This window comes from Taeniopygia guttata, chromosome 5 (genome assembly GCF_048771995.1).
Source record: "Taeniopygia guttata chromosome 5, bTaeGut7.mat, whole genome shotgun sequence".
NCBI classification, from domain to species: domain Eukaryota; kingdom Metazoa; phylum Chordata; class Aves; order Passeriformes; family Estrildidae; genus Taeniopygia; species Taeniopygia guttata.
In genome coordinates, this window is record NC_133030.1 from 26,109,999 (window position 1) to 26,128,356 (window position 18,358).

Consider the following 18,358-nt stretch of genomic DNA (forward strand, 5'->3'; position numbering starts at 1 on the left):
TGGGAGTGAGTTTGAGATGATATGTAAACTCATGAATAGCAAAGCCATAAGCGGGCTGTGCAGACCATACTAGCTTACTACTGAACCACCAATTCTTCCTGTGAAGTGTTTACAGAAAGTAGTCTTCATTTGCTATAGTATTTTGCCTGTAGACCCAAATGCCTTAGTTGCTGTAAATCAACTCCTCAAAGACTCTAAGAAAGAAAAAGCATAAACAGAATTTATGAAGAAAAATAACTAAAAATATATTTTCTAAGAATTTGGAATATTATTTTCTACTGAAATACACATAGCTCACTTCTAGAGGTCTATATCTACTCATTCAAGTGGTCATCATTTCTAGTTCTGATACAGCCAGAAGTTTTATATCTCATTACTACAGCAATAACATGAAATTTCAGCTGTGTGTTTTAAGCAATTTAGCAGTTTCCTGTCCCAACACATAATTCAGATATGTTTCTGGCAGTTTGACTTTCAAAGGAATTGAAGTCGACTGAAGCAGTTCAGATATTTGAGGGCTGTAACTGAGTTTAAGGAGCACAATAGACACAACTACATTGTTGTCACTGTCAATTTACATGCACTTAAAAACCTCCCATTCCCTTCTTTATGGAGCCATATGTCTAATACACATGGAATACGAAAACTTCAATTTACTTCTCCCAATGTAGGCATCTACCTGAAAGGCTCAGTTTGGGAGAGCATGTGTGCATGTGCTGTGTGTCTGTCTCCCAGACTCCTCCTCAGCAGGTAGCAATTCACAACTGAAGTACAATAAGCTGTACTGCAATGGTGCCCCAGTGGCCCCATTCTCTCTCTGAACCAACTCCACATGCTAATCTGTACTTAACAGAAGTATTTAACTGAGGTGCCTAAAAATCCAGACCTAGTCAGAATGTTAGGAATCTTCACTCATTCATCTCAGCTATTAATCCTTCCCAATTTTCAGTCTGTAAAATAGGTAGCATCAGCTCTGCAAAGTACAAACTAAGCTTATGGTTAGGAAACACCTACCACAATATGGTTGTTATAAACTGGCTGTTTCCCTTATGTTGTATGTCCCTATTTACAACAGTGACAACCAAAAGAGCAAAACTTGGTATTGCGCCTGCAGAGTATACATATTCAATATTTTATTCATTATCATATTTCAACAGATGTTCAGATTTGTGTAGATTTAGACTCTGCAACAGCCTCAAACTATTTTACTCCTTTACCAAGGAATATGAAAAACAAAATCAGGTTGATTCCTTATTATGAGGCTATTTTCTAGAAGCCATCACTAAATGCAGTTATTCACATACACCTTCTCTCTCCCCCTCAGAAGTATTTCTTTTTGTAGACCGACTGCTCATGGTTGATGCCAGTTAACAAAATTTGCCATCCCACGGCTTGAACAAACAGGAATTCTTCATTCCAGTAACATTTAATCAATCAATATATCCATGCCAACAACTTGTTGAACAAGTGTTAACTTTTAAGGAAGGAGATGGAGTATCTTAAAATTCTTCCATATTTATTTGATTGGTGAGGATGCAGAACACCTGCTTCTCCTTCTTTGAAGGCAACAATTGGGGGAGGAAAAAAGAAAGAAAAAAAAAAAAAAGAAGAGACGTTTGAACATAATTTCCTCAAGGCAAACAGATTTGTTTGGTCCTTTAATGGAAATTTTCTTGATAGATTTTGTTCTCATGAGTATAAAACCTGTGTGCCAGAGATGCAAGCTCACCCTGCACCTTGGGAGTTGGCAGTTATGGGGAGGCTGGAGGAGTCAGTTTCTACATTTTTTTAAATTTCCTTACTCGTTTTTTCCAAAGATTTTTGCTTTTTCACTTCCTGGTGCTTGTTCCACAATTCTACCCAAGATGCATTGAAAGCAGGAGAGAAAGAGAAAGAGTCAGCAGCTGGTCAGACAGGTGAAAATGGGTAAAAAAATTCAAAGAAAAAACCCACCCCTTCACCTCAAAAAACCAAAAACAAACCCAAAAAAAAAAAAACCAAAAAAAAGAAAAAAGAAAAAGGAAGAATTTTATGACAACTACTGGGTGAAGGGTTAATTAACACCAGTTTAAAAGAAATCAATGTTATGTATTGAGCACTGCATCATCTCTCAGTAACAGTATTCAAACATTAGAGATGACTTCATACAGTGGTGGTGGTGCGTCCCCCCTCCCCTCCTCGGGCCACGCTTTGACAGCAGTTAATCAACTAAGGAAAAACAAGCTCTTATGAACAAATAATTAGTCACCTTTACTAAGAAAGGGATTTAAGACTGTCAGATATTTACCCATCTAAAACATAGGCATCACAGAAGCTCTAATTAACAGAAATATTTTAATGTCTCTAGTTTATATCACTGAAAGGAGAAAGACACAAAAACAGCAGCAGCATTTCTAAAAATATTAAACTATAGCTTAACATAACATTTAATCAACATTATATCTTACATACTATCACAAAGTCTACAAGTTATTTTTGACCTAACAACATTCTCAATAAAAGCCTAGCTCTGCCTATGAACCTGTCCTATATGTAAAGAGCTGAACTTCTCTGAATCCACTTGCTCCTATCAGAGTATAGAGAATGGAAAATGAGCACAATATCAGACATGCTTCACTCTAATTTCCAAAACTCAAAATCACAGCACTCAAGTGGACGAATTCCATAAGAGAATATACAATGCACAGACCACCAAAAGAGTCTGAAGTTAATTTAAAACTGAATTTGAAATTTAGCCCTGGGACAAAAAAGCGACGAGGCACTTGCACTTTTCTATCACTCACACTGTTAAACTCTCTGAAAAGCAGTCATCTTTTCTGCTCAGACACATCAGATCATTCCAGGTGCTGGCCCATTGGCCAAAGGAAACATTACAAGCTGACATGGTGAGCTGACAAGTGTTAGGCACTGTCCTCTCTCACTAGCATCATTAAAGCTGGGGACACTAGAGAGGAAGATCCTCTTTAAAAAGTGGCAAAGGAAAGGAAAACTAAGTAAAATGTTCTTTTACTGCTCTTTAAGAAAACTTCCTGAACAAATGAAAGGTCACTTAAATGTGTTAGAAACCCATTCCACACTGCAAACAGCAGAAATAAGGGCAAAACAGGCTCTAAATAAGTTCTATTGAGCAAAATGTCCACATTAAAAAAAGCCAATTAAAAAGGATAGGTTACAACTGTGGAGGAAGGCTCCAAAGTATTATGAAAAACAAGGGAGAAAAAGTTAGAAAGACAGCTTCTAGCTGACCAATTTCTAGATCTGCTTCATGATTGATGTATGCTCCTTCCTTCAACTTTCATAAATAGACAGATGGATAAGATAAAATTGCTGAGGGATCCAAACAGCATCCTACAGGCTTATCAAGCTGAGCATACACTGACAGAGATAACAATCTCTAAGATGGACTGAATTTGTTTGTTTAAGGGCTTTGAAAACTTCTGGCCTCTTCCATGCTCAGTCTATATGGCTTTACTTTAAAAATTACCAGTCTGAAAGCTACAACACCTGCCATTAACTTACTTTTAGCTGACTTGTCTGTTAATTTAGTGTAGAGTATATCCTAGCACATTAAAAACAGACTAGATTTTACTCTCAATTACTTAGTTGAAAGCAAACAAAACTTCAAATAAACTCACAGGGCATAAAACACTACACCTATGGCTTTGTTACATGACCCTGAACTAAACAGGACAGCAGGTTTAAAAAGGGCCTGATGGGCATGAAGTATTTAGCACAATCTTTTCTGTTAAAAAAAAAAACAGCCAAAATAAAATGATCTGACAGGATTAAACAATTGTTTGAAAACTAGTAATGGAAACTTCAGTAAGTACTGACATTTTCATTAACAGTTGTGGAAAGTATGCAATCAACCTATCTTATCACTAACGTAAAGGGGTAAATTAATAAACTATCAAGCCACCAGTGTCCTAATAAAAAGACCTACACTACAGGTGATGATCTACACTACAGGTGATGAACCTTGGAAGACAAGAACCCCAGAAGTAAGCAATTGCTGAGTATCAGAAACATCATCTTCACATTGAATTTTCTAGGTAGGAATTAGGTATCAAGCACAGTCAAGATCAAAGCTCAGGTGGTAAAAATCCATCCCACTTCACCTCAGAACAGGAAACCCTGTGAACTTTATGGCCATTGTTCCTGTAGTACCAGAAAACTGCACAGATTCAGCTCTAGATTTGAGATGCAGCTTAATCACCACACTAACATACACTTTACACATGACTACTGCACACAGAGCTGTACATTATTTTGCTCCATCCCTCTGAAGACTTCTCATTCTAGTATTTCCTCCTGTATCTGGGTAAAAAGGGTAGCAGCCCAATTTGCATTTCATCTATACAATACCAAGAGATTAATTCAAATTTTTATTTACATATCTGCAACCTGAGGCTGTAAGTACCTTCCAAACTTCACAGAATCACAGAACTCCTGAAGTTCAAAGGGATCTGAGGACATCATCTAGTCCAATCTCCCTTCTTAATGCAGGATCAAGTAAAGCTGTCTGCCACAGGACCATGTCCATTCAGATATTCACTTTCCCCACAGATGGAGAATCTACCACCTTTCCAGGCAACCTGTTCTAGTGTTGGATCATCCTCACATAAAACCATTTTCTCCCCATGTTTAAATGGAACTACTTACAAATAAGTTGGTATTTCAGCAAGATGTAAATGTTTACCAAATGCTCTTCCCTAAATAAATTAGTTTGAATGAGAACACCTGCATTTCACAGCTGTGCCATGACTCAGGCCAATCCTGTATTCTGAAGCTGTCTTGGTATGAAGTTTCTATGACAGAATATAAAGGAAGCATAATAGGCAAGCAGCTTTAAATTATCTCTCTGCAACACAAGAGAAACAACCTGTACTTGTAGATCACACAAGTCAAATTAACATGGAGACTACACTGTTTCTACAGCAATCTTCTAAAAAGTGACTTGCATACCAGTTCATGTTTTGGGGTGAAAGACAAAAGCAGTTAGAAGAAGAGGCTTCAGGAAAAACATTCAGGTCTTTTGAACTTTGTCAGTCTAGGTAAAACCATATTCTTGCTGTAATTTAGCTCCATAAAAGACAAGTGGAAACCATCATAACATCAGAACCACCAATGAGAATGTACCTTTGCCTGTCCTTGAAGACTGCGAATTGTTTAAGGCTTATATTCTGGCAACAGTAGCTAACATGACATATTGCATAGCACTTCTTTTGGAAAGCAGTTCTTATGATGCATCACAAACAGGAACTATCTGATGTCTGTTATCTCCATTTCTATGAGGCTTTAATTTCATCAAACGGAAAGAAGCAGTCTTTGCAATCTTATCAAAAGATCTCTCTTCATTCTTTAAAAGAACAACTGTCCTAGACCCTGGTTTATTCTTAGTTGTGTCAGAAGCATACTTTCCTTTTTCTCTTCTACAGAAAAGTAATGACGTATCCAGAGCAAACCAAATAACTAACGGAAACACTGGACATCGGAATCTGCAACTCTTTCAGCTTCCTGACAGCTTTTCAAGTACGGTGCAAGACTAGTTTCTGAGCAATTGCCTCCATAGATTACCTCTTTAAACAGAAAACAAATCAAGTCAGAGGGGTTCAGTACCAGTTCAGGACTCGACAGCAGACAGCCTGCAGTTATTATGTGTGTATAAGAATGTATGTCTGTACTCCTGTCACTTGGCTGCTCAACACACACATTCCCTTGTCTTATGCCACAAACTACATATAAATCCTCACAGCACCCCATTTTCACAAGAATAATCTTTCACACAATGATTCCACAAAAATATTTTAAACAGGCTGTAAGAAGCAACGTCTATAATTTAACACAACATATTTTTGCAGTTGACAAAAAATTTCTCATATGCTGATGGTACTTCTCCTGTTTACAACCCACAGCCCACAGGATCCAATCAAAGTAATTTTTTTTCTTTCTCCTCCACTAAAAAAGTCTGTAAAGCCCTTTTTAAATAAAACAGCTCTGAAAATCCTACTTCAAACTTCTTCCCAAGACATAAGGAAAAGCTAGCCAGCTAAGAGTAAAACAGGAAAATCTCCAGTGACTAGTCTAGCAGATACTGTTTAGAAGAACGCACATTCTATTTGTTATTGCAAAGAAGGAAAATTCATCAGTCCTGCTCACTAAAACTGTAACACTATAACCCTTTTTGGAAATTTTCTTGTTAACAAACAGCAGATTTTGGATCCCACTTATATCAGGATACAATCTACATAATTCACAGGTATCCAGCAAAGACAGAAAACTTTTGTTTCACGTTTCCCTTCCACAGCTGCCCTTTCTGAAGTCCTGCTGTCCCTGTTCCTCTTTTGCCATTTCCCATTGCTTGAAAACAGCAATCACAGAACAAAAAATAAGGCTGTTTAAGATGTAATGAAATATAGAAACAATTAAGATTAGACAGCTTCTGGGGGAAAACTGCAGTGGATAGTTTATCCAAGAGTAGGGTGAAAACATATATGATTCTTCCTTGTGATCCAAGGTGTAAATGAAGCATGTTACAGTAGCAATGTAGTGTGTTAAAATGAAGAGAACGCAAATAGAACCTAAGTCCAAACCAGAAGTCCCCCCTGCACTTCACATGCACCTCAATACACACCAATGGAAGCAATAAAATTTTCTTCCTTCAGACTTCTTGTGTCAAACTCCCTTGGCCCTTTGCCTGCAGGGCTCGGTGGCTTTGGCATTAGCTGAGGTACCGGCAGCTGCATCGCAGGTTTTGGCTCCACTCTTGGGGATGACGCAGAATCCTTGCCAACTGGAGTGACAGATCCATCTGTAGGACTTCGTTTCCTCTTTTCTGGTTCTTTAAATTAAAAGAACAGTGTTGAGAGTAAATAAATAAATAAATAAATAGAAAGAAACCTAAGGAAAAATAAAATGAGAGCAGGAGAAGAAAGATGAGACAGATGGTCTCACCTAAATCATTAAGCCTGGCACTAAAACAGCTCAGTGCCACATTTGCTGCCAAAGGCCAACATGGATTGCTGATAGCCTGACACACTGGTGGAAACAGCAGAGGAGAAAGCCAGAGTACTGTTTTAGGGATACTCAAGTATCTCACTTGTGTATATCTGAAACCTAGGAATGTTCTCTGACACAGTAACTGTAGCATCTCCTCTGCCAAACTGTGAAAAATTAAACAACTCTGCCTAAACTACCAAGAGTGCAATTTATAGAAGATAAGTAAGTTCCTCTCACAGTGCAAAGATGACAAATGTAATCAGTTCCATGGGTAATAATAATTCAATAAATCAAACTTCAGTCAGGGAAAAAAAAAAAACACAAAACAAAACAAAACAAAAATACCAATCAGCTATAGCTCTTCCATCAGTCTCTGAGACTTCCTATAACCATATGCCCCTAAAGGCAGTTTGGAGAATTTCTCTGTAACAAACCCCACAGTTTGAACTACAGCAAAACCTTCAGAAAATAATAATTAAAACCAGGTTTTCCATAAAGAGCCTCCTGCTCAAACGATTCCAATACCTGATGAATCCAATAGTCAAAACTTCATTTCCCATTATCTAAATCTGTGCTACCACTAGAATTTGTGATACTTTTGTTCAGTGGATTTAAGATTCTGCTATCTTAAAAAACCTTTCTATTTAGACAGTAACTGTAAAGAATCAACACCTAACACTCCACAGACTGAACACCTCCATCCTTCAGAGCAAAAGTGTTTCCCCAATTCCTTGCAGATCTTTCAGAAACCTCCTCAACTTTGCAAGATGTGAATACCAGAACTGGAAGTACTACCTCATTTGTGGGTCTTGTTACTGATACATCAAGATACTATACAGTATCTGCATTCCAAATGTGTATTCACAGACACACAGTGCCCCTCTTCCCAGTTTTTACAGACACAGTAAATAGAGGGAAGTTCACATACAGCAGCAGGAGGCTGCTTCCTAGGATATACCTCCCACTATCCTTGTTCCTAAAAACAAGTCCTTAGTTTGACCACATTATAATAACTTAATCACAACCATGCTTTATTAAGACTTAGCTTACTCTAGACAAATAAGCAATATCCATCATGTCTTGTCAGATTACTAGTTTATTACTATATGTTAAATAATGTAAACATAGGGACTAATCTCTATAAAACATACTTAGAAATAAATACTAATTTCAACTAATTGAAAACAAGTAAAACATACTAAACAGCTAAAATTTGACTGCAAATTAAGATGTTATGTAATAATGAGAAGAGTTTTTAGAAGTTTGCACCAAATTTTGACTGTCATGACCACAGTTAGTTTACTGGGAAAACTCTACTTATCATCAAATTATGCTATTTGTTCTTCACTCTAAAACTACTGAGTTTTACATCAGCCACTCCAATTTTCCTTAGAAATCAGGGTCAGACTAAAAGCTTGTAATTACCATTCTCCACATTCAGGACTGTTCCACTAGCACAGCCTTCCTTACCTTCCTCAGCATTCCAACAATGACTGGAAAGGAACACGGGGTGTATCTAAGCCAACTCATAAAAAAAATCTATGATACAAGACCCAGAACACCAACTATAAAGGGTTTAGTAGATGCTACTCCTCTGCTACAATAAAATAAGTAACTTTTCCTCATTTGAGATTACAGAAAAGTCAGATATTAAGCGAAGATTTATCTTTTTGTCATTTTTTGCTTTCTTTCTTAGCATGCAATTTCTTACTTTGTGTTAAGAATCAGATTCTTAAGAAACGGCTGTAAAATAAAGAGATGTTTTCAAACATTCTTCTCTAAGAGTGTTTAGTTGTATGAGAATAACTGTACAGTGCAATGTGGTTGGTGAAATATAAGTCTCAAATGGTACCACACTACAAGCATCTCCCTCCCTACTGAGGTTGCCTGCAACAACTTTCCAAGACTGTGACTGGGACAGTTTTAGCTGAAGGTCCCCATTCCCAGACTTTCCACTTCAGCTGTAGAAGTGCCAGGTTTTATATCTCACTGCAGAGTTTCCATTTTCAATTAAATATCAGTATGGCCATTATTCTGCTTTGGTCCAGTAACACGTACGTAAGAAACACAAAACAGGCTTCAAGCTTTATAAGGCTTCAGTAACAATGCTACAATTCTCACCATTTTGGAAGTGCTGGAAAAGCCCTGAAATATCAAAAGGCACAAAACAAGCTACCTTCCCAATAGTTCATGAACACTGTATTCTCATGAACACTCTTCTTACCTTTATTATAGTAGTGAGTATGTGCTATCTCTAGCAGGCCAAAAACACTGGCCATGCCTCCCAGGCCAGCATTTGCATATGACTGCTCCAGGCTCAACACAGTGCACTTCAGCAGGTCCAGCATGCCTTTATAAACCTTGCGGCTGATCTCCTGCAATGAAATCCCCATTAGTGCTGCTATTTCAGATGTGAGAAAGTAAGTCAAGAACATAAATTCTAGAGCTGCTGTAAAACCAGCTTTTCACAACTGACAAAAACTTCCTGTGAATTGAGCCTCAGCAGACACCCAGTGTGAGGACCCTGCTGAGTTCAGCACTGACCACATCCTGTATGACATCCTGTCGAGCATCCTCCTCGGACTGGATGGTGCGATTCAGCTTGCTCAGTACAAAGACACGGAGCTGCTCACTCTCCAGCAGTCGTCGGACTCTCTTCATGTTCAGCCAGCCAACGCCTTGCCCATCAAGAACATTGTGCACCACCTCCTTCAGAAACTGCTGGTTCTCACTGATACATGCAGAAAAAGCAGGCAAAAGTTAGTTAATCTCTGCTTCCTTTGCCTTGCATGGGAAGAGAGCTACAGCCAGGGCACACACAGAAGTACCTTCCCTATCAACAGTAGTTGAAATCTAGCTCTGTCTGCTGCTACCGTAACTGCACACAGTTCAAGCTCTGCTCCATAGGTATAGTATCAAGTACTTTATTTCTTATCCTTTATTTCCTATAAAAAGTCATAATCAGGCTTTCCTCTAGCTCCTCTAGGGTACTGCTCTACCTTTCACTTTCACAGCACATCCATAGAATTTTTTTATGGCTCAACCTTCTTCCATAGCCCCCACATCTGAGTTGTAGGCTTTGTTTGAAAGAGGAAGTGCAGCACTACCAATGGATTACTGCAGCAGCCACGGCACTTGTTTTGTGGGGCACATGTTTGCTCAGCTTCTTTTGCCACAGAGGGAAAGGTAAGAAGGAAACTCCTGTGCAACCTACTGCATTCCCCAGTCTGAACTGCAGTTACTGTTCTTCTTACTTGTCCTCCAAAGCCAGTAGATCAAAATAAATTCACTCTACACATGACTGCTACATAAGAAAGGGAGGAGAGAGCACAGGCACAGGTCAGGTAATGTTTACTTGCACCATTCTGAGTCCCTTCCCAAGGCTGAGAAAAGCACTTCAGATGAATTTATGGAATCAAACTTCTTCATTTGACTCAGCTGATCCCCCCTCATGGTGCATTAAAACCCAATGGGCTAGATCACCTTGTTCAGAACACTCAATCAGAAAGAATAACTACTGAGTTAAAGTAGAAACCTAGTACATTTTGGATCTCAGACAGAAGGAAGATACATTTGGAGCACAGAAAAATAAGCATGTGCACTATTAACTGTAAGACATCCATCCCAAATCTTCTTAGACAATAACATGTCCAGGTCTAGGGCAACAGAAAAGTAGTATTTAGTTTTCAATAGCTAGACTTCTGAGAAAACATTGGCCAGGTAGGAGGCCACTCTAACTACACTGTACACCTGAAAAGCAGGAAAAAATATTACCTGGAATTGCTAGATCGTCCCTGAGGTGATGGAGATTCTCTTTTCACTGTTGGGCTGTGCTTTATGACCGAAGACTTCTGATCAACAAGGGCCCGTCTGTTTCCTAAAGAGGGGAGGAAACAGAATGAGAGGAAAGGGCAGGAAGAAAACAAACTGATACCACGACAGTAACAAGCAACACTAAAGTTGGCTAACACACCTATTCAAATTACAGGTAACAGACTTCAAACAAAATGGAAACTCCAAAAAAGCGGCAGCATATATCATATTCTAGCATCACACATCGGCAGAAAACAGTAATGGGAGTAATGCAGAGAGAAAAAGAGATGGTAATGGGAGCAGGAGGTGAGAGGCAGGAAAAGTTAGGCTGCTCTGCATGCAGTTCCACAACAAAAACCATCTTCAAATTAGTCACTATATGTAAAAGCATAATGCATTGAGGGTGACTAGTATAGATCATGTGGTACTGGTTACCCAGCGAGAAAGGTAGCCCGAAGTCAGGCACAGGGAATGCTGGAAATTGTTACATCATGCACAGCTCATGCTGTAGGGAACCCACCTTCATTGCTTACTGGGCCAGCTTCAGTAATTATCTCCATTATAGTATTTAACCCAAATACTGGGACACAAAATATACAATTAGTAGTGTACTGAAATATCTACACTCCCCACTGTCAGCATCAAAAGAATCCAACTATGAGCTTCTTCCCAGCCCTCCCTCAAAATAAAACCCAAATGACACTAGAGCAGGAAGGATGTTTGAAAGCTCAAGACCACAAGGGCCAGAATAACTTATCTTAACAGATAGTGCTTGACTTGAAATTTGGCATCGTGGAACCAGTGTATTGCATCTTCAAGGACATTATTGCACATATTATATTTGAATGGCACTACAAAAATCATCTGCATCACCAAGGAAAAAGTATCAATGGATGCACATGAAATAAAAATTAAAAAGGAAGATGGAAAGTGGTCAAACAGCAGCAATGAAATGGAGTCCCAGCATCATTTCCCATTACAGTTAGAAACACACACTTGGCAAGAACAAGTTAATGCAGAAACTTTGTATCTCTACAACAGAGACAAAAATACCTAAAAACCACTGAAGTGCCCAGTGGGAATCCCACTGAGCCAGCATGCACATGTAAATGAACACACACACACACACAAACACACACTTGCACATGCATAAAACAGACTGAGCTACTCCATGGAAATCCCATTCTCATATCTGCACAGTAACATTAAAGGTCCTACAGCATTAAAATAGTCAAGAAAAGAACACCAAAGTGCAGAACATGAGGCACAAAGCATGAATGAGGAATGGGAAACCCCATCACTGTTTTCTTCCAATGCATGGAATCAGTCATTAAGTTTACTCATGAAACAACCCTGACATGAAGCATGTTTTGTATCCAGTACAACTGGACATAAAAACATAACCAACTGGTAAAAGGTTGTCAAAAACAGCTGTGCAGAGTCTCTGCTAGTGTTTTCACCCTACCAGTCCTCTTACTCCTCCCTTTACACACAGGGAATGACTACTTGTCTCAAAAACAAAGTCCAAAGCAGAAACACAAAATCCACCTTTTGGTCTTTGTTTCTACAAGGTCAAAGGTCAGCAAAACATCATACCAACCTTCATCCACATCCCTTCCCAATTCCAGATTAAAGTAATCTTTACCGATAAAAGTGATGAGAAGGAAAAAATAAATGAAAAAAAAAATCAACACATTAAAATAAAAGCAGTAAGTTCTAATCAGATAGAATAACTCAAAAGGCAGAATAAAACCTTGCCTCAAAATAGCATCTGAACAGGTCTCAACACTATGAGACCAGTGCAAGCTCAGTCACCCCTGTGATATTACATTTGGTACAAGGATGACCAGGCTGTCTAACACCCATGGTGTGAGGGCCATTTCTCTAATGCCCATTCAGACATGTTACCTAATGAAACTGCAGACTAACAAGAGATGGTCTAATGAAAAGACTGAAAAGATTGTGCACATAAGATAGGGATTAATCTTCACTCTCAGAGAACTGAAAGCATGGATGTAATTTGATTTTTTATTTAGCAATCTGAAAAGATGATAAACACTTTTGAAACTCACATAATCTGCATAATCTGCAGTCTCCATGGGAGGATACTGCATTTACAAAAGCAGTATCATCACTCTTATAAATTACCTATGGCTAAGCATGAAGATAGTGGCAGCACAAAAGCAGGACCTACCTCTTGGTTCCCATTTGTGGTAAGCACATATTTCTCCCTCTCAGGTTTTTTCATAGAGGTGCACAGAGAGAAATGTGCTTACCACACCCATTCTTTATACTCAGTACTTAAAAATAAAATGAAACAAAATACACTATGAACGTTGGTTTTGTTTTCTATCTGTCAACTCAGCCTAGGCTGGACACTCCCCATCCCAACAATTGTTGGGAAAAAAGACCGAGAAATAAGAAAAAAATTTCCTATCTTGCTCCTTAACACAGGTACTACCCAAACATCACTCCCAGGATTCCTGTTAGGGGTAGGACCTCAGAAAGGCGTAGAAGACAAAGGAAAAAATTATTACCTTTCAGGCTGGGAAAGGGAGTATTCTTATCTCTCCCAACTTTGGTTGGTAAGGCCAAGTTGGACAGACTGAAACTTGTGCTGTGGTTTCTGTACAGGCTGCCTATGACAGAAGACAAAAACAATTAATGCCTACTGCTCACTGCACACACCCAAAGATCCTGCAATTCATCATCTTATTTCAGATCCTTAATGATTAAGTTCTTTATTACCCAAAAGTCTCACAACCATTACATGACCTCATTTACATTGCAACCACATCTGTAATCAGATTATTCTAAACAGTAAAAAAACATGTCTTAGCATTTGTGTTACAGTAATTGATTTTGGATCTTCCAGGCTGAAATGTAACAGCAAAATCTTCCTGTCTTCCTGCACTTAGATCAGAACATCTTAGGTCTACCTTCTAGTTTGATCCTGGTTTTGGGAACAAATGAATGGTTGGGCCACATGAGAAAACAGGATGACAGAAGATTTGCAAAACATGTAACTCTGAAGTGAGAACTGTTCACTGTGTCTTATGAAACACTGTAAATCTGCCATGGAACCATGCTTTGAAATATAAGCTTTTAATTTATTAGGAAAAAACACACATTCTTCCTGGTACAAGCAGATCCTAAGGACACAATTATGCATTCTCATCTGCTTAAGCCTGTAGACAGCCTGAAAGCATCACATTTAGATAAAGGAGCTGATTAACACTTCAAATTATTAAAGTGTCAACATACTATTTCAATTTTCTTTGGTTCTTTGTTTTTTTGTAGCCTTATTTTAGTAACAGTCAAATTACCAAAACATTTAATATATTTTCCCAGTGCTACAAATTTCCTTCACTGCTTTTTACTGTAGCCCAAGACTGAAGTGGCCATGCTTTCTGTCCCTCATTAAGAGAGTCTAGATTCATGTTCCACACCTGTGGTTTTTTTTATTAAAATATAATTGAAAGTGGGTAGTCAAGGAATTGAATTTTGCACCTAAGTACACAACATGGCAGCATGGAAGGCATATTACTGTAAGATTTTTTTATCAATTTCATAAAATTATACAATGCTTTGTTTAAATGAAACATAAGAAATTTTTGATCTGCGCCCTAAAGTGCCGTACAACTCAAGGGGCTAACCACAAAACCAAAGTCCTTCTTACTGAAGAATATATAAAGCAGTAGCTGTCAGCAGCTGTCAGTAAGCCACCATGACTACTGGAGAGCTGGTAACAATTTGACAACCAACTCATTCTCTTGACTAGCCATCTCTCTATGCCATCTCTCTGTACACTCTGATAAAATAAATAAAACTAGCTTAATGAATGCATCATACATACTTGCAAAAGACATGATGCCGCCAAAACCTTCACTGCTGTTGTTGGAGACAGTAGAGTTTGGGGAGCTGGCCCTGGAATCTGAGTCTGCATCAGAATCACTGGCCAGTTTTAAACTGTTTGGCCGAAGTAACTTCTGAGACCTTTAAAGAAATTAAGTATAACTTATTAGCATTTCCCCTTCCCACCCCAAATCAATACATTGTATGGTTGTGGGAGACCGATGTTGGTCTCATTCCAACCAGTTTTCACCACACTACCTGCAACCTTGTGGAAAAGAAAAAAAAACACCCAAACAAACAAGGGGAAAAAACCAAAAAAAAAAAAAAATTAACCACCAAAAAAACCCAAAAAAACTAGACAACTGAAACATCTTCACATTCAGGCTTTTATAGCCTTTCAGGGCATGCTGAAAACTTGTCTACAAAAGGGCATTGGCAGACTTGCAGGTGACAGGGCTCTGGTTTGAAAGGAGTAAAGAAAACCCATTGCCACCAATCACTGCAGTATCTTCCCCCCAAAAGATAAAGATTTACCAAAACAGTTTCCAGAAATCAGTACATAATATACTAGAATGTTGTAGAAACAATTGTTAATTCTCAAAGCTCCTGCTGCTTACATAAAAGTAAGGAACTAAGGGACTAAAAAAATGCTTTTATTCAAGGGTTGACAGCACTTCAATATTAAATGAAAGTGATCAACAATACATCTCAGTTGCCAAAGACATTTGAGTGCGTGAATGTTAAACTACACGAAGCAGACAGAAACCCCAGAAGCACTGTACAGAAGGAGCACTCGCCTGCTTCCACTGAGATTCTGGTGAAAAGGAGAAAAGGAGGACTTGCCTGCTTCCATTGAGATTCTGGTTAAATCTTGGGGTGTAGCTCTCTTCCTGCTCATCATCGTCATCCTCCGTAGGAAAACCATACTGTGGTTCAAAGTATGGATTGTCATACTCTCGCTTCCTCACCACCCCTTCTGAGGAGCTCATGCTGCCAGCTGCGATGTCACTCTCCCGACGATCCAAGCTTATCTTGGGAAAGCTTGGTTGCAGTGGCAAGGAAGAGAGATGGTTTGAAAATCCAGCAGCCAACTTCTCTTCTATTTCTGCTGAGTCTGCTGCCTCCTGTGGACCAGTCAAATCATTGATCTGTTCGCTAATTTGCGTTACATACAACTGAAGGGCAGGACAAGAACAATTATTTCAAACTGGGAAATCTGCACAGTCCTCGCTGCTTGCTACGGGGCCCCTACCACATCCCCACCACTTATGTCTCTGAACTAGGATATCTCACACATCGCAGTATTTGTGCATTGTTCTAGGGGCTTACTTCCCATTAAATCAGCTCTGACAAAGTATGTGTTAGCTCAGGATAATGGCTTTCCATTACCATGTTCCCATTCTCAAAAGACCACAAATTCATGAGTTTCTCCACCCCACTCCCTGTTCCTCTAAAGACATCAGGTCTTTCCAGATTCTGTAAAAGCAATTCCTGGAGTCCCAACCTGGACCATTTCTCTCTGCTAATGCTGCATTTTTCAATGCACTGGAATTTTTTTGTACAGGAATGGTCTATCCCAGCATAAGAGGGTACCAGCAAACTCCACCTTGCTCAGAAAGTCGAGGGTGAGCATGCAATTAAATCTGGGCATGGTGTCACAGTCCTATTAGCTTTTGCCTTTCTCAGAAAGAATCACGTGCATTCTCCCATTCTTTATATTCTAATACGCTGATCTTGAGGCTGAACTCATCTCGGTACACACATGATTCACTCCATGGATGACAGTGCTGGGGCTGCTACTGGCTGTAGTACTGGAACTTGAACGAGGCTGGTTATTCTCTTGGGAGTTCTCACTGTCCATGGTCTGTTCATCGGGATCCCCTGAATATTCTTGAAAGTCATCAAATTCCACTTCACTAGCATCACCAAGGGCTGCATGAGTCAGGGGGTCAACATCTGCAAACACATCATTATTCATTAAATAACATTGCCTTCCTCAGCCTTTTGCCCATCTAATTATTCCTAGAAGATGAGGACTGCTCAACAGAATCAACTTGCATAAAAATTTAGGTTGCAAAGGGCTTTTAGAGGTCATCCATTCCAATTCCCTCCTCAAAGTAGGAGCACCTTCTAAATAAAAGCAGGTTGCTCAGGGCTTTGTCTCACTGAGTTTTGAAAGTTTTCAAGGCTTGACATTCTACAGTGATCCTGGGAACCTATTCAACTACAATAACCATTAAGTTCTTTTACTTATGTCCAAGTAGAGTATCTTTGTTGCAGCTTATGATTATTACCTCTTGTCCTTGAGACAAGGGAAATGTTTTGGGACTTCAACATTTAGTTTACTGAACAAAAGTGAGTGTTTATGCAGCTTCCATATAAGCCACTGAGAATGCATTTTTCTGTCCCCACTAGGACAGAGCTAGCACTGAGAATCAATATGCAGGGGCAGGAGAGAGCTCACACTCTGCTGTCCATATTGCAAAGTATTTACTGGCAGCAGAAGGTTGTTTCCAGATCTAGTGAACCAATTTTGTTCAGCACCACCTATTTCTGTTCTTCCTTTTAACAGTGTCATTTGGAGGAAGTTGTTTATAAGCAGGAGAAATATCCTTTCTCAGTCTACCCACACACTTTTACCTCAGAGCAAGACCACAATGGGACAACACTTCATTCTGATTCAGGGATTTAGGGGAGGCCTTTTTCCCAAAGTGCTTCAGATGAATTAGGAAAGGGAACCTATGTGGACCTTGTGAAAGTAAAAGCAAAAGTTACTCACTTGGGGTATCACCATTAATGTCACATTTCATCATCTCACTGACAAAGTCACCAAGGGAGGAGTAGGAGGAACTTGAATCGTCATAGTCGACGCTGTCACTGCCACTGCCACAAGAGGCGAGAGAGAGAGATGAGTGGCAGCATCAAAGCAACAGCAGGCTCTGACGCTTTAAAGATGTGAATCAGCACTGTTTTCATGGACCTCCTAAAAATCTCCTATTATAGTAGTTACAAACAAATTTCACAGGCCAGCTTCATGAAAGGTAAGAGCAAAAAACATCACTTTCAGGTATGTGAAGAGTTATGGGAAGACATTTAAAACCTCTTAGCAAGAGATTATGAGGCTAACAACAAAAAGTTATGACGCTAAACATAAGTGAGTAGAGAATAGTGTATTAATTCACAAAACGTGTGTGTTTATGTAGGACAACTTCAAGGAACTGGGAATCACAAGTAAAAGCATTTCCTTTTTACACTAGTGATAAATCCCATTCTGTTAGGACTACTGGTGCTGTATAGAATGTAAAATATGTGCAAGTCTGAGGCTGAAAGATCTCACAAACCAGGAAGGAATGAAAAGGAATAAAATGAGACACAAAACTCCAGGAAATATGGCCAAAAACTACTATATGAAGTTTCCTTTCAGTTTACTAAACACATGAGGTGGTCACAGGCAGTGGGTAGTACTAACAAGCTTTGCATAACTATGGATAGGGAACAGAGATTTAAAAGGGTGGTAGGATGGGAGTATTTGCAGTACTGTAGCAGAAATAACCAGAGAAAGAACAGTATGGAAGAAAAGACAATTAGGGTGTGAGGAAATGACAAATGGCATACAGGTAGCAAAAGAAAACAGGAAAGTATGGAGAATCACATTAAATTAATACACTAGCAAAGGGTTAGGAGGTTTGCT

The 18,358-nt window shown here is 39.1% G+C and overlaps 1 protein-coding gene across 39 annotated transcripts in view; it reads right to left on the reverse strand.

Moving 5' to 3' along the window:
• MADD (MAP kinase activating death domain) overlaps positions 1-18,358 on the reverse strand; it is a 68,846-nt gene that overhangs the window by 24,011 nt on the left and 26,477 nt on the right. For 6 of the 39 annotated variants that reach the window (XM_072929921.1, XM_072929925.1, XM_041716602.2 and 3 more), the window contains 12 exons: positions 17,447-17,553; positions 16,430-16,623; positions 15,511-15,842; positions 14,669-14,808; positions 13,350-13,451; positions 12,413-12,451; positions 11,333-11,392; positions 10,774-10,876; positions 9,544-9,730; positions 9,224-9,374; positions 6,635-6,841; positions 1,803-1,856 (listed from right to left, as the gene is read on the reverse strand). In XM_072929921.1, coding sequence (XP_072786022.1) covers positions 1,803-1,856; positions 6,635-6,841; positions 9,224-9,374; positions 9,544-9,730; positions 10,774-10,876; positions 11,333-11,392; positions 12,413-12,451; positions 13,350-13,451; positions 14,669-14,808; positions 15,511-15,842; positions 16,430-16,623; positions 17,447-17,553 — 1,676 coding nt within the window. The remainder of the gene's footprint in view (positions 1-1,802; positions 1,857-6,634; positions 6,842-9,223; positions 9,375-9,543; positions 9,731-10,773; positions 10,877-11,332; positions 11,393-12,412; positions 12,452-13,349; positions 13,452-14,668; positions 14,809-15,510; positions 15,843-16,429; positions 16,624-17,446; positions 17,554-18,358) is intronic. The other 33 variants (XM_072929940.1, XM_012574149.5, XM_041716603.2 and 30 more) reach the window with 18 other exon arrangements.